General features: G+C 31.8%; 2 protein-coding genes across 3 annotated transcripts in view; one reads left to right on the forward strand and one right to left on the reverse strand.

Annotated features, from left to right (window-relative positions):
• Window positions 1-25,369, reverse strand: part of Flo2 (flotillin-2) — a 185,060-nt gene that overhangs the window by 141,969 nt on the left and 17,722 nt on the right. The window lies entirely within an intron of this gene.
• Window positions 5,185-24,127, forward strand: LOC105365363 (glucose dehydrogenase [FAD, quinone]). Of its 2 annotated transcripts, none has more exons than XM_011503506.1 (4): window positions 5,185-5,307; window positions 19,090-19,372; window positions 21,664-22,151; window positions 22,747-24,127. In XM_011503506.1, exons 2-4 carry the CDS (start codon window positions 19,249-19,251, stop codon window positions 24,004-24,006), a joined length of 1,872 nt encoding a protein of 623 aa, XP_011501808.1. In that variant the 5' UTR covers window positions 5,185-5,307; window positions 19,090-19,248; the 3' UTR covers window positions 24,007-24,127. The 2 variants fall into 2 exon arrangements, with proteins under 2 accessions (XP_011501808.1, XP_011501807.1); XM_011503505.1 differs by lacking the exon at window positions 5,185-5,307 and adding an exon at window positions 15,869-15,994.

Genomic DNA, 25,369 nt, shown 5'->3' on the forward strand with positions numbered 1-25,369 from the left:
TTATCATCTCATTATACTCACATACACAGATAATACGATAGAGAGACATACGTTTTGGCAGAAGCATATAAAACAGTTTATTATGCATTTAAAAAAGAAATCTCAGGTTTCTATAACATGAAATCATATAAGCATTACCGAATAGACGATCAAATTAAATCCTAGAACATATTTAAAAATAAAATCAATTAAATATTCCATATTATGCTGGTGTTACGTAAAATGTTAAAATGATAAACATAGTATCCGCGTAATTTTTTTCTTTTTTTTTTTTTTTTCTTTTCACAAGCGAAATAAATTATAGAAAAATTGTATAAAAACAGTTAATAGTTTACGAGTTATTACATCAATATTATTGAAAATCATTTTAAAATTATTATGAATTTTTTTTATTCATTAAAAGTAATTAAATTTATATGAATATATTAGAATTTTTCTGAAATAATGCATGAACTATCGGATTCTTGGTTAGATAATGTAGGATAATAATTATACGAGAATAATTGTCGGAAACTGTATTATTGTCGATGATATTAGTGTTATTAGTTTATTGGCTGCTGTAAGAATAGCAGTAATGAATTGTCTTATTATTACAATTATTGTTGTCGTTGTTGTTGTTGTCGTTGTTGTTGTATTATTTTAAATTATCGTTATCGTTATTATTATGTAAATCAAAAAATGTATAATAAATAATAAATAAAAATGAATAATAATTAATCAACGATAATGGGTAATACGTGTTGTAAGCAAATTCTGAGCTTGAAATACCGATAGTGAATTGTAATTTAAATGCAAATATTTTATAGAGAATATTCATTTTTATCAATTCTATATTATTCGTTATAATATATAATAAATAGGATTCTAATATAATTGTAAATATAAGTTTTAAACAAGGGTATTACAGATGTTTATTTGTAAGGTTTTTATCAAGAACAAAGTCAATGCCGCGTAAAAGCGAAACTTTCGAAAATACCTATCGGTCTAGTGTAAAGTAGCTCAACAAATAGTCCACCTTCGGCAAACTCGGCGAGCATGTGGAAAGATGCGTTTGAGAAGAAGTAATAGGAAAAGAAAGCAGCCGGAGAAGAACGATAGCGGCAGACCGAACAAACAGTCCCGCTGAAATTCCCGAATTCATTATACGAGGGATAAGTTTTGAATTCGCGCTGCGTCAACCGGAAAGAGACTTTCGAGAGTTTATTCCTCCTCTAAGCGAAAACCGGAGAAGAAGGAACCTGTGGCGTGTCACGTATGCTCTTAGGTAGTGCGTAAATATACGATCCCCGTCTGTGCAATGAGTAAACTTGCCCAACAGATCGTTTGAGCGAAAGTAAAAGCCTCCATAAGAATTGCACGGAGATCCTATTGTTACATAAAATGGACATTAACATACTTATGAAATTATAATAGCCTTCCAAAAAGTGTTCCAAACATTTGAATATAATAGGTAAAGCAAAGTTTCAAATTGCACAAGTACTATTAAGTAGATTATCGAATTAAAATCTCAATCAATGCCATCCTGTCACGACTAACGGATCTCTTTTTTCCCTTCAAATATAATTATGGTTTATATTGAATTTAAAATACACGTTTACACATAATGATTCTCGAACAACGCTTAAAATATCTTCATTTATATTTCTTTTGCATTTATTAATGTTTTCCTAAATGTATAATCTTCTTGTATAAATATTTGACATTTAAATAAAAATTTAAATTAAGTAAAGACCAATATGAAAATGGATAAAAACGATTATTAATACATTTTTTAAGTTTTTTAATTATATATATATATATATATTATTTTAAATTATTTTTAAAATATTTTAACTGCTTTGTATTTATTGATCGTCGTTCTAATTCGAAAAACAAAAAAAAAAACAAAAATCATAATATACATTTTAGAGCATTATACAAGTAATAAAGAATATTGCTCGAAAAATTTGAAATTCATCAGATTAGACATTAATATTTACTTTTGTATGAACTAAAATTAATAATTTCGACTAACTTGTGTCGCTGTAAAACGTGATTTAAAAATAGAATTAATGAAATGTAATTGAAAGCAATGATCGTAAGGTTTAATAATCGTTTATGTTTCTTGTTCGATAGTAAAATAAAATTTTCATTTTTTTTCTTTGGTTTTTTTTTTTTTTTTTTTTTTTTGTTTTTTTTTTTTTTTTTTTTTTTGGCTTATAAATTCATAGGATAAATATATTTAATTTGATACTTATAGACACGAGACTGTATGAAAGTGACTATTTTATGAATAGGACATGGATGATAGATATTATAGATACTATACGTGATGTATTATTAAAAGAAATTATACAACTTGGAATAACTAATGTTACTGTCCTCCTATTAATATATTTATCGATAAAATTACGTATGAGAGTATATATTATAGAAAATTACAGAAAGCCTTAAATATCTGTATAAAAAATTAATTCCGTAATAATATAGGAACCTTATTTTTTAAATAATATTCGAAATTTATTTTGAGATATTTATTTTAATACAGATATTTAATCTCTAAATTTTATGGATTATTTCCAATATCAAATAAAAAGATTAAAATTAGCGTTTATTATTCTATTATATTTGAATTTCGGAAAAATAATAGGCGATTATATACATTATTGGTGATAAAAAAGAATTTTATGCAAAATACTTTTGTACCGCATAATTGTTTTTAATAATTCTTGATAGAAAAAAGATGACAAAAAAAAAAAAAGAAAACCACGTCTTGCGGTAAAGCCAGCCAACGTACAATTAACATTAAAGCAATTTTTTAATTTTAATAAATAGCATTAAAAATTATTGTATGCGATAAATAATTTTTTTACAGAATTTTGTTTGTTATATTTGTAGTTTTGTAATAATTTTTAAGGCATAGTGATATATTTATTGTTTTGAGATTTACATAGTAAACAATGCGAACGGCAATACATAGGAAATCTGCAGTCATTTATATGAATTATAAGATCAATTGCAAATTAAACTGATATGCACGTCGTTTAGCTGTTCATTGTTGTTTCTCTATAAATTCATTGTTCTAATACATAATTTGCCAGAAAATACTAGATTCAATAATTATATTAATTATATTAATAATTTTCTAATGCATATTAAGGAAATAAATTGAAAAAATTAATTTTTAATTAAGCTATTAATTTAATAATATTAGGTAAATATTTAAAGAAAAAATATTATTGTAAATGATTTCCTCAATATAAATTTAACCTCGCGATACTTTGCGATCATAAACAAATACAATAACAAAAAATGTACGTAAGCAACGTACACATTATAAAAGATATATAATAGCAGAAGTTTGGATTGATGTGATTTATTTTCTTAACATTAATCAAAGAGTCAATTATATGTAGAATTACTTTTTTTTCATATGTACAGTCAAATTATCTCGTGTGTTTACAATCAATTACTAACATTTTTCCAATACTTCTGTGAATATTCTATAAACTGTAAGTTTATTTTGCAGTAAAATAATTCATTGTATAAAATAGCTTTTTTGGTGATTTTTTTTCAATAATGTCTTGATTTAAATTAAGTATGATTATATGAGAACTATAATACCCGAATGTTCATCATTTTATCTTCGAGATAATCGAAAGTAATAGAGTGGTAAAAGTATTAATTTTTTTCATTCTGTAATGATTGTTAAACATTGCTTAATAATTTGCGTGTTATTGCATGTAAATGGAAAATTGTTTGTAAAAAACACATAGCATTAGGCACAGTGAATAACATTCTGGAAAAAATATCGTTGGAATATATTTTCAACGATTGAACATAAAAACTTTGAGATAATTTGAAAATATTAGGAATAAGTTTTCATTACTTCGAGGTCCTTATTTTTCAAAATTTATCGAAATATTCACGATTCCTTAATGGGCAGAATTTGTTTTAACTTTGCATTACTTACAAATACTATTAACAAATTCTTCTCGCAATCATCCTAGTAATTTTTATGAAAAATATCTCGGAGATGAAAGAATGCTTATAACAAAGCTGTTAAATCGGAAGGAATTTTATCGCAAAAGCGATGCAATTCTGAAACATGGAAAAATACATAAGCGAACACATACCCTCACTCATCATAGAGGCTACGGTAAATAAATTTCAGACATAATAATGTTCGCCCGAAGCGCAAATTACTACAAGGAGCTCCGAGTGGAGTATTTACCCTAGAGCTCTCGAAAATGTCAATTGAGCCGCCGTTAAAAGCAACGGTCGCGCAAATATTCACAAGTTATGAAAACACGCGCGCCTCGCCGTTCAAATAAATCGTATCGACCTCTTGAGCTCGTCGTTGCCCGTAACTCGCGGATTCCCGATAACAGGATTGCCGACGGGCCGATCGACTCCCCGACCAAGAGACGATCGCGCGGGGTCCTCGAGACGACACGCGACCACCTGGACGACAGCTAACAAGGCGTAGTCGCGGCGACGCCTCGCGGAAGGACAAGCCGTCCGCTCTTACCCGGCTGCCCGCTACTCCCCAGGAAGAGAATATACTTTCACTAGTACACGCGGGGGCCCCCGCGGAGAGAGAACCGGACGATAGAGTCGAGAACGCCAGTTACATCGGTACAGTACCGTAACGCACCTCCTGCCGACTTACACTTACGAACACCAACTGCCTCTCTCACTCTCTCCCTCCCTTTCTCTATATCGATCTATCTACATCCATCTATATATCTTCTCTCCCACCCTCGCTCACTCACTCTCAAGCTAACTCTCCCTCCCTCTCCATCCCTCCCCTTCACGCTCTCTCTCTCTCTCTCTCTCTCTCTCTCTTTCTTTCTCTCCCTCTCTGTTTATCTCAACTTTAGCTCCGTCTCCGTCTCTCCCTCTAGTAGTCGCACTCAAAATACATGCACGACGTGCAACCACTTGCGATCTTGACGCGGGCCTCGCGCGTCGTCTTGTTCTCCTGGCTTTAATCGTTTTTTTTTTCTTACGTGGCGATGCCAGAAAACTGAGCTATACATACAACCGACCGTTACAGAAAAATGATACAGACTCGTGACTACTTAGATGCTGTGCAAAAAATGTGAGGATCAATCTTCCACCACGAAGCTTATTGGACTTCTATTCGCGGAAATGTGCATTAAGTGCGCGTTCTATTAGCGTCCATTTATTTATTTATATGTTCTTAATGTGATTATTCATCGGTAGGATCGATTGTGAATTGCAGAAATCATGTTGGTGATAAGGATTGGTCGAGGATAACCCCGAGGAGCCTACATTAATTAATGTCGAAAGCGACACTTACAGGTAGATTAGAAATAATATTCAAGATTAATTTATACTTGCCCCTTAGGAGATAGAAGATCCTGTGTAAGGAAAGTACCCTCGTATCGCGTCAAATTACTTTCTTTAACCATCGAGAAAAGAAATCTCGATCGATGTGCTTACAAAAATCACGACAGCCGTTCACGGTTCTTACGCGTTAGAGGTTTCCTCGTGATTTTACGCATTCGGGTTTGCCGAAAAGAATGCACCATGAAAGGCATTTCCTGCCATACAAATTGCCAAGTAAATACTATCATTGCTGTGTCAAGAATTTTTAAAGCAATTCTGGCCTCGGGACAACCATAATGATTCAGATTTTTAAGCATGCTCTCTCGTGTTAAATAAATATGTCGATTTCGTCCTGACAAATCACAGCACTAAATAATTACATAAATTTATAAATGCTAAAATTTTCGCATTACCATTATAACTAAACGCAGTATAAATGAAAATTTGTAATATCGTCAAGTATAATGTGTGAATAACATTGAGCTTCGGCTTCAAATATACAGTCATTATTATAATTAGTAATCCTTGGAAAATACCGTACAATAAGATTACACTATTGCATTAAAACCACGTATTCTAAGAGCTCTTTCACACCTTATGAAATGTCGAAACGTCTGTATATAATGCCAAACATTTTTTAGAGGCATCGTCGTATAATGGAGAAAAGAGAGAGAGAGAGAGAGAGAGAGAGAGAATAAAGAGAAAAAAATGGAAAAATGAGCCGACTCGAGCTCTTTCGAAACATATCTCTGCTTAAATATAAATTTTGGCGCGGCTTCTCTAAAAATTTCGTAGACTCGGGTGAGCGAGACACAAGAAACTCGATATTTTTCCCCCCATCCGAAACATTAATACATCAAATCCGTGTCGCCTTAAGTAAGATAATTTTAACCCAAAAAGACAAACGTTATATAACCAGCCGCCACATACCTTTACATCTACGTAATATGAACTTTCGTAAAGCATAAACCTGTTGAATAAATATACGCGCACCATTAACAAAGCGCGCCCGTTGCATAAACCCGAGGCATAATCCGAAGATTTACTCATTACGAATCGCGCGTCAATAAAAGGCAGAAAAGGAGCGGCGCGCGAAGGTGCTAACGAGCAGCCCCCACAATAACAATAAAGGAACGCGCGCATCCAACGATCCTCCAACGCTCCACGTTGGACGTTGGAGACTTTCCAGCGCTTTGCATAATACGTAACGGAAAGGAGGCGCTCGCTCCCGCCCGATATCGACGTCACGACGTTGCACTCGCGGCTAAGGCGACTAAGACCTCCATACCGCATAATCCTACCGTTGCGGGCAGATGTTACACCGACCCTCTTTCACCGGCGTCCGGGGATACGCAGACTCCGCAACCCAGGTGCCCCTTACGTAACGCGCACGAAATTTCTTCCTCGGCTCGGTGAACCGCGCCGTGGCAAGGACTTTCGTTTTTCATCGGGCAAGGTCGCCACGGGGAGAGCGCCGCTACCGTATTTATCGCCCGAAGATCGGCGCCGGCGATACGACCACCCTCGTGAGAACGAGGGTCCCCAAGGCTTCACAAGGTCGATGCTTAGTTACCACGTGCTCGAGCGACGCTCCTGATCACTGTTGAAAAACATCTCCGACGCGTTGATCGCGCGATCGACATTTCTCAATGTCGAGCTGCCATAGCGCGTGAATTAAGCGTGTGCCGAGGACTAGGAATTTAAGACATTAAAGCGATCTTGATTTTTAAGCGGCGCCGAGCCTTTCGAATTCGACTCGCCTACATCAAAGCATTTCTCATTTCTAATTGTACGAACAATCAAAGAAGGCATTATCGCGTCATTTTGGCGCTTTAATGAAAATTCCTTAATTTAATGACTTTCCGTGTGCTTTAAAAGAAAGTGTCCTCATTGTATTCAGTGTAACGCAGACGTAGGGAGTAGGGAGGAGGGGATATGGTGGTATATAAGAAATTAATTACTTTAATTGGAGAGCGTGAAGAAAATGTAACGCGGAAAAACCATTCATCGTGGAAAAAAAAAGGTTCTTTGATGTTTTGAAATAATATCATTATTACGAAAACCACTACGACAATGGCGAACCATTGTTCGTTATAATATATATTGATCAACATTATTATTACATTAAATAACTATGTATATTTTTTAAAGATATTTCTCGTTATGAACCGATTATCGGCTGGCTTTGCTTTTCCTTTATATAACCGCTTTAAGTTTTACAAATGTTTGTGATTTAATAGAACTGTCGGTACAGCAAACGTCTAGGATTTAATATCGGTGCTTTAATTTTACAGTATTAGCTCGTCGCCCCCCCCCCCTCCAGAAATTAATGGAATTTCTATTGGAAAACGTACGTAATCACGACGGAACAAAATTCTACGGCGGTACATTTTGAATCATCGAACTTTTTTTACAAATAAAACTGCATTCTACGATAACGGCCACTGTTGCGTTGCAACTACAATAAAACTGACCAATGGAAAATATCCAATGCGTATCCGAATGAAATACGAATTGGAATATATAAGCGCGTCACGGAATTGAGGAAAATTATAACCTTAAACCGCATCTTGTAGCTACAATCACGCGCGGCCAAATGTCCGGTATTTCTAATTGCGCGCGCGCAACGTGAGCGGAACGTGAGCGCGTACACGCGAGTCCAGTTTTCAGATAAGCGCCGAAATAACGAGGAGGAAGCAGGAAAGAGAAGAGGGCGAGTGCTTCCGCGTTACGAGCGCACCTCGATATCACTCGGGGATACTTGCATTTTCATTGGTGCGATCGTCTTAGAAGGTTCGTCTTCGCAGAAGAAAGTCAGTCGCCTTTATGGGTCGTTCTCCCTGCCTCTAAACCCCCCCCCCCACCCCCACCACCACCACCACCGCCACCACCACCACATAACTTTTTTTATCTCTATTCGTTTGTCTTCCCTCTCCCACTCCTCCCATATGTTAACTGTTTGTAATAGCAAAACCGAGAGAGCGTTTCATTGTTTTTGAGGTCGTCGTGGTTTGACAATCAAATAAATACTCTGAAAATTTATTTCTGAAAGGCTAAATATTGCAGTGATCCGCACTTGGTCTATGAACCTACGCTTTTACAAATGCTTCACGTAAATAAGTAACTCTTCAATAATACTATATAATTATTTGTGTATTATTTATTTCTAAATTATATGTAATAAAAAGCATCGCTTGTAACAAGAAAGCATTGAATGAAGAATAAATATTGGGAATAACATCACTATGCTTGGGAGTAATTTTTATAGCTTTATTTGACAATTTGCTAATAAATTATCCATATATTCATGTTGATTATATATATATATATATATATATATATATATATATATTCATTTATTTCTTTATATATTTATCGCTTTATTTATATTGATATAAGTAAAATTGAGCGTCAAACGGATTACTTATAGTATTTCAATAAAATTCAGGCTTAATGTATTTATTTAAAATACACTTTGAAAAATAATTTAGCTTTTCTATTGCTGACTGTAAGCTCCCATTATCGAGTATATGCAAATAATAAAAGAAAAGTATAATCCTCGAAAATTAAGGCTAATATTTGATCTCAAACGATTTGGCAATCTTGTCATTTAAAATAAAATAATGAATTAATTTCTATAATCATAATGTGCAGAACTTATTTGTCGAATTAATGGACACAAATTAATAAGTATGCCTTGGGCATAAATATATTTAATATAGGAATTATATGCGGAGCCGTATATCCAGAATTGTCCAATAAAATTTATGAATTATAAATTATGAGAAGAGAATTGTTTATGTGAATGAGTTGATTTTCAGTAAAGAGTGAAATTTGCAGCTTTATGAATGTTCTAATTTGACGTTTCATCGCTTTACAACTTCCGAGGTATTGTATTATAGGCAGTTTAACCATTAGAAACAGTGAATCTGACAAATATGGGACGGCTGGAAATGGCATGGGACAGTTAGTTAGTTAGGCATACGCTAAGCGATCGACGTCAATTTACTGTACAGTGCACGTAACATGCCTCACACCTACGTCGTAAGGCGCTTAATAGTACAAGGATGTGTAATCGGATAATATTGCTTGACTAATATATACAATAATTTGGATATAACAACAATCGAATTGATGTGATGGCTAGTTGCTGCTAGAATTGATTAAAACTTTATTAAGATCAAAGCTTGTCATCCTTTCACGTATAATATGCAATTAAGCTTTTTGATACGATAAGCGTATAATTTCGAAAAACTTGCTCTTAATGCTCAATTATTCTTTCATCAACCTGTACAGTCTCTGCGGAAGAAAGTTTTTAATTGAGCCATCAATGCTTTTCTTAATGTATTATTAAATAAAAGAGATTCTTTAAAAAGTAATTTACAGGCTTTGTTATAAATTTATCGCGAAAGAACGATATAATTATGTACATAACAAAAACAATGATAATAATTATGTATAGTAATAATAATAATAATAATAATAATAATAATAATAAAAATAATAATGATAATAATAAATTTGTTACTAAAGTTTTCATTATGAAATGAATTTGAAAGTATAAATCATTTATTCTGTTAAATAGAAACTTGACGATTTGAACACCTATGTTAAAAATACTACAATTAGCAAACGTTTAATAATTTTATTATTACCAATATTATTACTGCTGTTGTTGTTATCATTATTATTATTATTATTATTATTACTATACATAATTATTATCATTGTTGTTATTGTTATTATTACTATTACTATTATTATTATTATTATTATTATTATTATTATTATTATTATTATTATCATCATTATCATTATTATTATGCTGCGATCGTAGTTATTCTTATATTTATTTTAAATATTAAAGACACATTGATAATATGGTTATTCTATATATTAAAAATTTATCGCAAAATAATTATTAAAACTTCAGTTATCTACTTAAAATTAATTTTTGTTGACTAATTGGCTATGAAAATGGTTTTTCTAATAAACAAAAATTCATATCCTCTTTGAAAAGAAAAGTTTTATCGGACCTGTCATTCTATTATTGTTGACTCCAAACTGTTTATTATAAGATTGTATTTCTTATATCTAGTACTTTCCATAGTTATATAAGATTCTTTTACCCGATCAATTTACGCATTTTCTCATAAATATGTTAAATGGAATTCAAATTATAAAACAGAAAATCATATTATTTTTATACTCAGCAACTTCTGTGGTAATTATTTCTTATTCTACGAATAAGATTTTTATCCACTTTAATTTACTAATATTAACAATATTAATCATTTACATATCAGTTTCTAATATAAAAAAAAAACTTGCTAAATATAAATAATGATATTTAACTATTATACATATGTATATATATATATATATATAACGAAAAATACTATTTTAATTTTTAAAGGGTTATTTCAATTATAAATTATAATACATCATTATACTTATAAAAAAATAATAATCATTTCAATTTCAAACTTATATTTTATTTTTAATTTTTGGACTAGTAATTAAATTTTTTCAGAATATTAATTCAATACTTTTGCATTATTCCTGAAAAATTTAAGAAAATTGATAAATATGATTTAGGATCTTAACGCAATCCTAAAAAAATCTCTCTATTCAACTATTCAACTGTAATGATCATTCAGTGAAGAATGATCTATAAATTTTAAACTAGTATGAGAAGATTATGATGATGATTAAGATATGAGAAGAGTATTGCTAATAGAAAGATAACAAATACAAACATGTGACAAATAATTATAAAGATGAATTCAAAAGAATTAATGTGAAAAATACCTTTGAATTTAAAAAAATATACTTTATAAAAAAACAGTTTATTATATAAATTGTATTTATGCATTAGAACTTGAAATTTGACACGTGTTTCTTGTCAAAGGAGCACAAAAAAAACTCGAAATTTTATCTACTTTTCTAATACTAATTCTAGTTTTTAAATAAAGTACCTTCAAACAAAAAGATTTTCAATTGTTTTTCTTACTAAAATTCTCTTTGTAATTACTAGAATATTATATAAATATATTTTATAAATACTAAAATTTTTATTTTAACTTGTGTAATTGACCGTTCGAAATTCCTTTTTTCCTAAAAATTTGCACTTAAGAACTAAAACGTACACGTGAAAGTTTATTCACTTTTTGGTTTCATTTACTTAAGATAATCCGACTTTAAATGTTAGTCGATACCACAAAACACCTTTTTTTAGAGACGACTTATATTATTACTTTTAATCTTTTAACATCATTATTTAAACATTATGTAATAGGATAATAATCATTATAAAACGCAAATAGGTTATTGGCACTATTGTATTCTTAAAAAAAAAAAAAAACAATTAATGAAATGTTTATTCTATTTATCGTACAGTTATTATACATTTCATAAATAATCATACATTATAGCAATGTTTCGTTTATGTTATTAGAACGTAAATGTTATAATGTATCTAGTAATAGAAAATCAAAAAATTAATACTATTTAAATATTGAAAATATCCAAATTCATATTCATCAGCCTTAAAAATAATATTAATTGAACACGTTTCAAAACTACGTCATCAAGTACCCACAATGAATTATACCTAACATATAGCAATTTGTTATATTATCGCAAATTATACACAAGAAATCAATATTCCAATTTCAAAAAAAAAAAATGTAAAATATATTTGATAATGTATGTAATATAAATGTACATACTTATCACAAACTCCGTATTTCCTAAGCAGAATAAAATACTCTACTTACATTCTTGCTTGATTCATTCATCTCTTTCAAAGTTAACGAAAAAGGTTGAAAAGGAAAACAATAACAGCTAAGATTCATTATATGTGAAAAATATATTTTTAAAATTTCACTATTTGATTACATTATTTGATTTTTTAGTTTTTTCAAATCAATAATCAGAGCTTATATACACCTTCCTAAATCTATATATACAATAGTTGTTTACTTTAATTTATTTTAAACCTTTACGTCATATATCATTAAATCCTTACTTTTCATTTGCTTTTTATTGTCATAAATATAAAATCTTAAACATTGATTGAATTTCTTGAAAACATTTTTTTTTAAATATGTATATAAAATTATTTATTTTGAAAATGTATAAAAAGTATTATAGCAAATAATTCTTACGAGCAACACAATATAATATTCAATTTTATTGCGTGGAAACAACTAATTATTATTATTTTTTGTTAATGTGAGAAAATATAGGGATATAAAGAGTAACCAAGTTGTATCGATTCAATTTTATAGATGACGGAAAAAAAAAACTATTATGAAGCAAAACATAGTCTTAAAATTAAACTATTCTTCATTTTATGATTACTAAAGCGGATTGACCTATTAAGGTGAAAAACAAATATTATCGACTTTTAATTAAAAGTCTCGTTGTCATCGATATTAATTGAGAATTAATTATCAATTCACTATTAATCCACTATGACTAGAAAATAAATAGCATATTTATAATAATAATAATAATTTTTGTATTTTGTATAAAAATATTATTTTTGTTTTTTACTGTTAAATTTCCTTTTACTTGCTTACAGTAATAAATACGTAATTTAAAATCATTGTATTTATTTTGTCAATATCAATGAGATTTGCAATTATAATAAATAAATTATTGATGAAACATGAATACGGATAAATAAATTTTATTGCGGATATAGAAAAAGGTAAATTAAAATTTATAATCATCCTTGAAAAATTCAATTCGCAAAATGATAAAGCATCAAAGTCTTTAAAATCCGTGAAAATGTAGAGAAGGAAAAAAAGTCACCTTGCGGACTTTTTCATTTTACGGTTCGAAAGAGGAGGTTACGAGAATGTAGTAAAGTAGATTTTTTTTACACTTGATTTAATAACACTTTCCTACTTCGTTTCCCAGTCGTCCAATAATCCTTTTAGCCGTTAGCCGTCGCAAGAAGTTCAGGCCAAGCAAATTGCAACCCGTCGAACGTTACCGACGTAAGGATTCAGAAGGACACGAAACGCTGAAAATTACGACGACGGCAGAAAAAAAAGAGAGAATTTGCCCGTGAAAAACAAATGCATCGGCGGACACGTAGGCGCGTGCTGCCGCTTGGCGATTACGCGCTTTGCGAGGTAGCGAGCGGAAGTAAGCGCACGCGCGGTAATTCCGTAAGGATCCGTAGGCCGAGAGGCGCGGCACATCGCGATCGCGAACGAAGCTTTAGACCCGTGAAATCGGGAGCAGAAAAAAAAACGGAGGGAACGAGAGCAGCGCCGCTCACCGCTCGAGTACCTCGGGTAGCCGACTCCATAACGTAACCGTGACTTTCGTAGAGCAAAAGAAGAAGTCGGAGAGGTTCTTCAAGGCGCACTGGACGCGAAACACTTTCTCCTTTCGCCTCCTTTATGAGATCACCATCTTGCTCGGGCAGGAAACTATATTATACGAACGAGCAAACGCATTCGACGCTTGCAATTCCGAACATCTTACTTGATACGTTCCGAGATTCCTCGCCTCACTCGGCTCCTTAATGTCCCCGTACGCTCACACCGACCACTTACACGCGTTTCTGCATAACTGTAAAAAGGATAACAGGCACAACAGGAAAGAGACGAGCGTAAACGAGCGCCCCAAATCAACCGACAATTTGTATTTACCAATAAAGCGACATTTATATAATACCCCTGTTTATAAGCTTTTACTTCCAACTACGATCGAAATGACTTTTGCTCGAGTTTTACCGTCAAGTCGAATGCGCAGCACTTTTTACGCGGATCATAAGCAAATCAATCGTTTTCTTAAACGGAAAGCGCCGATGAATCACTTGTGACGCGTAAGTGATCGCTTATCAATGCACTGACAAAAATGTTAAAATTCCGCAATCTCAAAGACTTAACTTTCTTCACTTTCAATCGATTATCAATGACATATACCATGATCCATCATTTGAATATATTCAAGCTATTATTGTGCACTGTTAATTTAACGTTATGAGACGTAAATATTTCATGGTAAATTTTACGCATTTGCTACTATGCAATAATCTAACACTCAAAGGTTTTAATAAATAAAAGGAAAGAAGAAAAAAATTGAAAAAAGTAAAAAAATTCTTATGAGCACAACGAACAATAAATGCGTTGGCCAATAAACTTGCATTGGCTATAATCATACAATTAATTATTGCTCGCCTCGAGTGTAAAAATAAAAAAAAAAATAAAAAAAAAAAAAAAAAACCCCAATAATTTCTTTCACTTTCTTATCAGATGTAACAGATAGTTTTATTTATTGCGTACGAATGACTGATTCAAAAGATCATGCTTATTTGACATGTTGAATTATAAATTCATTATAAATATGTATGTACGTGTTATTACGTCTTTTACATAGACAAGTCCATTAAGGCGCATAGTATTTTCATATTAATAATCGTAATTTTTTTAGCGAATACCTATTAAAAATATTTGTAAAAATAAAAAAAAATTCTCATTACTTAGCCATTAGTGTAATTCTTTTTTTTCTTCTTTTATTCTTTTTTTTAATCAACTATAAGTAAATAAAAGCTCTGATCTGAAAATTTATAAAATAACAATGATTTATAAATAAGATGGAGCAAATAATAAAATAATATTAGACAATAAGAGTTTTTCAAATTTTTATATGAAACTATTTTATTATCACTTATTACATCGATAAAGCGATCGATTTTTATGTTTATGAATTACATTCCATATAAATTGTGCTTCTATTGAAATACTCTTTAGCGAAAGTATTCGGAAGATTTTAAAAAATTTACCACTACAAAAATTAATTTTCATCGTTTGCTATTGTTACTGCTGGAATTTCACAGTCATTGAAATCAACGTGTTCTGCTTATTTTATGCATTTATTATTGTAAATTTAAGGGACAGTTATTAAGAGAAAGCAAAGATTTAAACACACAAACTCGATATTAATCGATTTTTAAATAAAAAAAATATATAATCAATTGCAGTATTAAATATCTTAAGCGCAAAGATAATATTATATATATATTAAAACATATATAAAAATATTACGTATTAAAGCAGAATTACGTAAAATCATAATATTAGAAATTGATAAAACCGGAATTGTTGAAAATTTTGTTTTTGTTTTTTTTTTTTAAATAAATTTGAAAAGCTCACCTTTCCGTAACCAACGTTTTATTTATCTAACTTCATTCGTCAAATGCATAAATTTCAAGTGAAATTTGCTGAGATTTTTTTTACCTTTCCTTGCAGTCTTTTTATCTAGGGATCGTCTTAATAAGCATTTGTTTCTTATATTATTCATTTTTATTGCATTCTTATCGTCATCGCATAAAAATGCTAATAAAAATATATCAAAATCAGATAGTTTGCATTAATTCAAAGACATTTTGTCTAACGTCGATATGACGACTTTTAATTGCAGTATTCATATTCGTGTAAAAGTCTTATGCGCTCTTTTCGACATCGTAGTTTGACCCATAGCCTGTTTTCCAACCTTATGCGCGAAACTCAGAAGAAAGCGATTAATGTGGGAAGCCTTGTTATCTTTGTGGTGCAGTGAATCGTCATTTCGACACGCCAGGAAATCTCGGGACGTGAATAAGAGCTTAAAGAAATAGTCTCGCTTTATTGAGATGGTAAAATTAATGGCAACGTTAGACGTAATAATTAAAGTGCATACGTGGAAAACAGTAAATTCTACGTACGGACTTTAAATGTATTATTTAGAAACGCTAAGAAAGAAAAGGCTTTAGCAAACAGTGCTTACTTATAACGTGGAATTACCGAGTATCGTTAAAATTCTTATTTATACTATTTACTTTCAGTTGAAACAAACTGATTTGTTCTTGGAATTAAAAAACTTTATTTATTCGATGCATCTTACTAGCATATTTATTTATAAATACATATAAAACTTAACATCTTTAGAGCTGTTAAATTACTATCGTTTTACTATATTTGACTGTCAAATAATTTAATTTTGCAACAAGTGTAACGAATAGACTTCCTTATCGTTATTAATTTATTTGCTTCTGCCCTATTGGAATTGAAAAGATTCGTTGATTTTGCTCGATAATTTTAATTAGCTTTTATTATATGGTTTATTATATATGGCTAATTAAAATGGAGTATATCATTATTAAATATAAAATTCAAATTTTATGAGAAAAGTTAATAGATTTGGTTGTTTTACGTGTTACTTCTAAGGCAATTAGGGAGTATCTCAACAACAATAAAATTATTTACTAGATATCAAACTATAAGTTTATAGATGTTATATTCTATTCAAGAAACAATCAAAGATAACATTTTTCTATCGATGCCTACTATTTGCCATAATTTGTTATTTCACAATATAAAAAAAAAAAAAAAAAAAAAAAAAAATGTTAAGATGTTTTGCGATAACAGTGGTGTATTAATAACAATTCGATAAAGTTATTCAACGTCAATTGTTCCAAGTTGTAGTTGTAAGTAACATTATCGGATATTAAAATGCATTATTTGAAGAAATACGAAATGTATTCGTTGTATTCATTTTATTTCTTATCAAGATTTTATATAATTGACGGTTAACAGTTTATCCTAACTAAAAATTAATTTATATTTCATAGACAACTAAATACGTGATAATAAGTGAACCAGTTTTACAATTTTTCAATAAAAATAATTATCAAAATATCTCATCACGATAATACGACCCGATTAAAAAATCCACAAGAAAATATGAATAAAAAAAAAATTGCATAATTAAATGGCATACGAATGACAGTTGGAATTACATTGAAAATGTAAAACATTGCATAACATCATTAATAATTTTGCGCCCCCCCCCCCCGATAGCTTTATCCAAACCTCGATTCTTACGACTTTCTAAATGCTCGATACATCAGATAATTACAACTTTCTTTCGCAATCTTTTCCTCATAATTTATAAAAGTGCTTTTTACAATTCGTTAACTAAAATTGACAATGATATCGATATCCATGTTCGTTACAAAAGAGCTAGTCGTTATAGCTGATAAGACGGTGTAAGAATCAGCGGGCCAAAACGATCGTCAAGCACCTACAATCAATAACACATTAAGGAAAGACTCGATCAAGCGACTCCGCCTTACACCGCTCGCACATAAACGCCAACGCAAAAAAAAAAGTACTTAAAAGCAATAAAAGCGATAAAAAGTACTTTAAAACGCTATATCAACACCCGGGAACAGTGCACGTGCGAGTTGCCCTCGGGATAATCCAGTCGCTACAAATTTTTTATGTATAATCAGCGGAGCTTTCACCGCGTCAAAAATATATCGTGCACAGGCCAAGATAAAGAACTTAGTTTGCGCAAAAAGAAAAAGCAACAAACGAAAAAGAAAAAACGGAGTAAAAGAAAAAGACGAAAAAATGGTCCTGAGAGACGTAAAATATATTCACGGACAAGGAGTGTGCTTTCTACTCTCCTTTAGTACTGTGTTTGGAGCGCAGCGTGCATTTATAAGAGCTGATCATTTTTCCACGCTCCTGCGATGCCGAGACGCCACTTTCTCTACCTCCCCGCCCAAATAATGACATCGAGCATTGCGCGTAAGCCGAAAAAGCCGCCCGAGAACGCAACATCCGGAAGCTTCTTTGTTTCTACGTTTCTCGTCGCTTCAATCGAATTCAACGCATTTTTCACTTTACCCATCCTCCTGCCGACACTGCACTACCATTCGAACATTAATTAACCTTCCCCAAATGACACTTTCGCTCTACAATTTACTCTAGTAAATTGCACAGACAATTGAGCATGCTTGAATTGCAAAATAGAAGAACTAAAGAAAGAGACGAGAAAATGTAGTTTCAATTTTACATTAAGTTTTTGTTTTTTCTTTTGTTTTGCTTTGTTTTTTTCTTTAGAGTTTTTTGCCGATCAAGCGACATGGTAAAATTCTAAAAAAAAAAAAAAAAATTATTATCGTTCGCGGAAAGATGAAAGAAAGCTTGGTTTTTGCTACCTAAAGTTTTTCTAATTAAGTTTTCCTCTTTAATGGCACGAGTGGAGATTAGTCATTATCAAGCCTCGTTTAAACCATTCTAATTAATGCAAATTTCTAGTGGAAGTCGTTGAGTAAATTAGCATAGCTTAGGAATATCGTTAAATATTGCTCTGCATTAAGGTAAGAAATTAGCGAAATCTCGAAGGCATATATGCTTAAGAAATTCATTTATAAATGTAATGAATATTGTAACTTTTTTTTTTTAATTATATGCCTTACTCTTGTACCTTTGTCGTGACATGCGATAATAATTTACGTTTTACGTTCTTACTACGTCCTACGGTATCAATTCCTTTCTAACATTTTATATTTCAATAAATAATTCAAACATTTGTTTCTACTCAATTAATGATTTACATTAGCAATTATATTTCATCGAATGTTGATGAATTTCATAATTTTACAATGAATCAATTTACTAAAAGTAAGAACCTGGCGATTCACGTTACGCTGCATAATTATATCTCACGATGTGGAAAAAATATTGGACATTACAAGTGATTATAATGTCAATAAACATTAACGATGATAAGCGCTCTCACGTCTTATCTCTTGTATTTGTTGCATAAGACAATGAAATGAAGCTGGAAAGAAAAGTGAATATTTATCTATGCACCGAAATCAAAACCTTCTAATTATTCTAATTCAGCTTTATAACGGTCATTTTGATTTGCATTCAATTCCATCCATTGTACTTTCAGAATGCACACGGAAGTCGCTCCATCGTCGGACATTTGCCGATCGTAACATGCACGATCCCGATCGTCGACAGATCATCACGTACGAAGTGCGGAGAGCCTCGAGACCGCCGGACGAGATCTTTCGACGCTTTTGCCAAATTGAAGACAATTGAACAAGACATGGTTTTGAGTACGATCGTTGTTACTTCAGCGCTCAAAGGTGCTATTGGTTTGGTCGGCACGGGATTATGGCTGGTGCCACTGCTGATCGCCGGTCTCTCTTACTACCATTACGACCAATTAGGTATGGAATTCCTCCTCTACCAAGGTTTTTCGAAAGTCGAGCGACATAAGCGATTCGAACGAAAATACAGCATTTGAATGAGCGTTTTAGCCCGACGATTCGGCTGCGTATTATAATTACATACTCGATGACACGTCGACATTTATCAATAATACATTGTTTTCTTGATCATTCGTTGGAAAAGAATTGTATGTAAATACACTACGAGGAAAATGCATTTTACGAGCTTCTTATCGTCTCGAAGGAGCCTTTTTGTTCACTTTTATCAAACGATACTTATATTTTAAATAGCCACAGTCGTATGTACTTATATATATATATATATATATATGATACATATCGTTTACAATTACATCTCGAATAATTTATTGTTGACGTAAAATTTATTCGTACAACTTTCTAATTCTGTCTATATATTAACTTAAAGTAATTATAAAGTAATTATAAATATCATTTAAAATTGAGATAAAATTAAAACAAAAATTAGAAAAAAAGATACTACTGCGATTGTTTGAAAAATCGCTTAATTCGAACAAAATTTTGTAGAACTTTTTGTAAAAGTACTGCGCCCATTAGCTTTCGGATAATGTTTTTATTCCTGTATCTGTGAAAGACAAAAACAAAAACAAAAACAAAAACAATGAAACGCGTCAAAAATGTAACTAATATTTTTTAGAATATGTAATTTAGCTCAGAGATTTATTGTTTTGAAGTTTGTACTTCATAAAGGCTCTCAAGCGTAAAATACTAAAATTTCATATTTCAAAACTTATACGGCGGGGCAAGTGTTCATTTATGAATTATATTTTTAGCGAGCATTATTCAAAAGAGATATTCCTGACATTCGAACGTAGCTCATTAAATTTATATATTCCTTGAAATAAAGTAACAGTATTAAAATATCAAATTATCAACAATAAAATGTAAAATAAAGCTAAACGAGTTTTATATAATATAATGAGCATAGATTAAATCAGTAATAGGAAGATTAAAAAAATTACCGATTACCTTGTACTTGAATGATTAAGTTTTAGTTTAAATGATATATTTATTTATACTGTGGACAATGGTGTTCCCTACTCGAATTAAAAAACTTATTATTTTATTCGACTATATTTGAAGTATTCTTTAATTTTAATTGATCCTTACTTATATCTGAAATAATTACATTTCCAAGAGTTTTTGTATAATGAAACGACGAAACTGCAAATACAATTTTATAATAATGATAATAATAATAATAATAATAATAATAATAATAATAATAATAATAATAATGATAATAATAATAATAATAATAATAGAAAAATATATTCAATCACTATTTAAAGCAAGGGGAAGTATAATATTTGATTAATGTATTCGAGAGTCTGATCGTAGAAATACTATTCTTTTATTTTCTTTATAAATTTAATTTAATATATTCTTGTGAATATTTTATAATTATAAGCTAATTTATACACAACGTGTATTAATTATCTGTAAATGAGCCTACTTCTTTTCATAATAATTACGCCAATACAAATATTGATAATCTAACGTAGTATATATGAAAGATTATTGTAATTATTAGCATTGAAATGTAATTCAAACGTATGCATAATTGCAAATATGATTAAACTTAACCATCTCATGACGGTTTTCGTAAATATGCGATCATTTTCGTGTCAATGCGTTGAAACTCTATTAAAATAATAGTAATAGAAAAAATGATTTAACTGAGAGAAAGTTCCAAGATACGTAACTTTTGAGTAATACGGGTGCATAGCAAATTATAATATAATCATCGATGAAATTTTAATTTCTATTATTAATTTGAATGAAGTGTTTAACATTGTAATCGTTGCAAGAATAAATAAAAATAAATAAAAATAATTTCTCATCGGCACGATTGAATTTTGAATTTTCTAAATCATTCGTAGCACTTTGTAACATGTTTGTAACTTACTTCTAGCTTTTGAATTATTCGATAAAAGCTTAGCGATCGTTGATCGACAGTTGGAATTTTCATGGTAATTAAGTAAGATATTGATCATGTAGTAACATTTTTGCAAATATCATTGAAAGCAAGGCTCACCTTTGATAGCTCCTTTTAAATATTTTTTTTTTAAGGGGGGGGTGAGGGGAAGAACAACGACGACGACGATGACGACGATGACGACAAAAACACACTTTAGAGTAGTTAGGGAAAGGCAATAAACAGAAAGGAAAAGTAAAGGCTGTGCAGTTACAAATAAATCTGCATGCTATTTATGAAGCGAAGCTCGACTAATATTTATTTCTTCGAACAGATCCCGAGAGCCGGCCGATTAATCGCTATCCCCTCGAAGCCGAGTACGATTTTGTGATAATAGGCGGTGGATCGGCCGGTGCAGTGGTGGCCAGTCGACTCTCCGAGATCCGACATTGGAAGATCCTATTGTTGGAGGCTGGGCCCGATGAGAACGAGATCACGGATGTGCCGTCTCTGGCAGCGTATCTCCAATTGACGAAACTCGACTGGAAATACAAGACGGAGCCCAACGGACGCTCCTGCCTCGCCATGAAAGAAGGACGATGCAATTGGCCCCGAGGTAAAGTCCTCGGCGGCTCGAGCGTTCTCAATTACATGCTGTACGTGAGGGGCAATCGCCACGACTACGATAACTGGGAGGATTTGGGTAACCCTGGCTGGGGTTACGACCAAGCATTATACTATTTCAAAAAGTCCGAGGACAATCGTAATCCCTATCTGAGGAACAGCCCGTATCACGGCAAGGGCGGCTATTTGACAGTACAGGTTCGTCCATTCGTCCTTGGCTTTGTCTTTAAATATTGTTTTTTTTTTTTTTTTTTTTTTTTTTTTTTTTTTTTTTTTTTTTTTTAATGATAACCTTTTAACTCTTTAACAATGCTAATGGTAAACTGTAATTGGTAATATTGCGTATTGGCTACGGCTATTATGATAAAGGAATTTCCTATTAAGTATTTAAATTAAATTTATTTGTGCTGTCGATTGTGTAAAATCGATCGCTAAAAAATTGCAGCATCCATTTAATGATCGAGTTCGATACAGATAGTTAATAAAATTGTTAAGCTACTGATTAATCATTTCATTTCTATAATGCTGATGCCACTAATATCTCTCCATTAACATTAATACTAAACTAATCGATATCGTTCTTATTGTGATCGTATCTTCTTATTGTCGCGACTATACTGCTTACTTCGCACGCAAACTGCAATTGAAAATTAATTATCGCGACCCTTCGTCATCTTCGTCTACGCAAATATCCAGTATAATGTACAAGAATAACAATACCGTAATTATCTATTAGTGTATCCATGTACTTAAGCAGTTACATATTTGTATAATCATCCACTTATCTATTTAGGAATCGCCATGGAAAACACCTTTGGTTGTAGCCTTTGTACAGGCGGGTACCGAACTCGGTTACGAGAATCGTGATATCAACGGAGAATATCAAACTGGTTTCATGATCGCCCAAGGCACTATTAGACGAGGCACCAGATGCTCCACGGCTAAAGCCTTTCTGCGACCAGTCAGATTGAGAAATAATTTGCATACAGCTTTGAATGCCCATGTGACGAAGATAATTGTCAATTCGTTAACGATGAAAGCAACGGGAGTGGAGTTTGTGCGCGATGGGCGAAAACAAATAGTAAAGGCAAGGAATGAAATTATTTTATCGGCCGGCTCTATTAACACGGCCCAAATACTAATGCTCTCGGGCATCGGGCCAAAGGATCATCTCGAAGAAATGGGCATACCCGTCCTCAGAAATCTCAGAGTGGGAGACAATATGCAAGACCACGTGGGCATGGGTGGACTAACTTTCATTATAGACAAACCCGTTGCCATAATTCAAGACCGATTTCCACCCGCACCCATGACAATGCACTATGTGGCAAATGGTAGAGGGCCAATGACAACGCTTGGCGGTGTCGAGGGCTACGCGTTCGTAAACACTAAGTACGCCAACGCCACCGGCACCTATCCTGACATTCAATTTCACATGGCACCGGCGTCCATCAACTCCGACGCCGGTATACAGGTGCGCAAAGTTTTGGGCATCACCGACGAAGTTTACAACACCGTTTATCGGCCAATCGTCAACAAGGATGCCTGGACGATAATGCCCCTGCTATTGCGACCTCGTTCACGAGGCACCGTCAGGCTACGAAGCGCCAATCCCTTTCAAAGCCCGAGAATCGATGCCAACTACTTCGACGATCCTCGCGACATCGCCACCCTCGTTGAGGGTGTCAAAATAGCAATAAGAGTAAGCGAGGCTGAAGTATTCAAGCAATTCGGCTCGAGAATCCATCGGATCAAGCTTCCAGGCTGCAAGCACTTGAAGTTCGCATCGGATGCGTACTGGGAGTGTCACATACGTCACATCTCCATGACGATTTACCATCCCGTGGGCACTTGTAAGATGGGCCCGGCTTACGATCCCGACGCAGTCGTTGATCCGCGGTTACGTGTTTACGGCGTCGGAGGATTGAGGGTCATCGACGCTTCGATAATGCCGACTATCAGCAGTGGAAACACTAATGCCCCCGTTATCATGATCGCCGAAAAGGGCTCTGATATGATAAAAAATGATTGGAATTCCGTTACAAATCGCTGATATGTATTTGATTTTGATAAACGGTATTCTTATGTAAATATTAACTTTTTTTTTTCTTATTAGATTTTCATGTCTTCGATATGTTCTGTTTGATTTGCGCGCAAGCGCGCGCGCGTGTGTGTCCGTGCGCGCGTGATTTTTAAGGCGAAACTACAAGTTAGAAGATTGTTTGATTAAAATATTACCTATAAAGTGATAGTTTAGATTTAAAAATAGCGCCTGTATCAACTCATAGATGTTTTAAAGATAAAATTTTCATTATAATTGTCCTAGCTTTAGCTAAAATATAAGTTATTTATATATTCAGATAAATTATTAAAATTATTAAAATGCATTTTACATGTAGCACACATTAGAGGATCGATTTATTTAAAAATCGATTAATTTAAAAATCAATTGTAATGACATGAAACTACGCGTTAAATGCCTAATATAAAACAGTATATAGCGTAGCAAATATTTTATGTACATTTTAATAATTGTAATTACTTTCGCAAGGATAAGCTTCAAGATTTGTTGTAAAATCACATTACTTATTTACTTCCTAAATATTTAAGTCTACGCCAAAATAAACTTGACGTCCATTTTCTCAGGTATTAAGTTAATCGTGCCATATCATTTGTTTATTGCAAATTATGTTAATATCTTAATTACTAATAAGAATCAAAAGTTAAGATTACCATTGATGCTAAAGATTACTGTTATTTAGTTGACAATTAAGTATATAAACTGCTAACTATCTACGAAGGTGTAAAAATAAACTTACTTGTTAATTGATGATTTCAAAAATACGTAATTACTTAATTACTTTTTTTCGCCTCTTCCTACACCATAACAGTTTTAGCTTTGATGCTTAAATAACATTTTAAGCTGACATAGGAGAATATATCTTTATAAACATACATACAATGTATTGGATTTAAGCACTAATTATTGAACTTGAAACTAGACAGTCTCATGAATTTAATTATTACGAAATACTGTATTTCAATGAGAAAACAAAGAAAATAAACACAGTTGCACGTATAATGAAAAAATAAAATTTATACAAACTAAATCGAATAAGAATAAGAAGATTACTAGTATTATGTAATTTATTTAGTTATGTTATAAAACTTTATGAATATGTACTATAATTGATTTTAATTATATTTAATTATAATACTTTATTATAATATTATTATATTTATATATATAATATTATTATATTATATATATATATATATAATATAATAATTATTATAATTTAAATATAATACTATACTTGATTTTAATTCGTCATTGTTATCAATCTAAATGTAAATAGAATTTTCTTTAATCTTCATGTTTAGGTAAACATTCAAAGTATTCTTTATATGTGGGA

This window comes from Ceratosolen solmsi, unplaced genomic scaffold, assembly GCF_000503995.2.
Source record: "Ceratosolen solmsi marchali unplaced genomic scaffold, CerSol_1.0 scaffold33, whole genome shotgun sequence".
Classification (NCBI taxonomy): domain Eukaryota; kingdom Metazoa; phylum Arthropoda; class Insecta; order Hymenoptera; family Agaonidae; genus Ceratosolen; species Ceratosolen solmsi.

Excerpts from the sequence above, each read along its gene's own strand:
- LOC105365363 (XM_011503505.1), top strand. Across the intron at positions 19,373-21,663 it reads CTACCATTACGACCAATTAG|ATCCCGAGAGCCGGCCGATT; the intron begins GTATGGAATTCC and ends TTCTTCGAACAG. Across the intron at positions 22,152-22,746 it reads GCGGCTATTTGACAGTACAG|GAATCGCCATGGAAAACACC; the intron begins GTTCGTCCATTC and ends TTATCTATTTAG.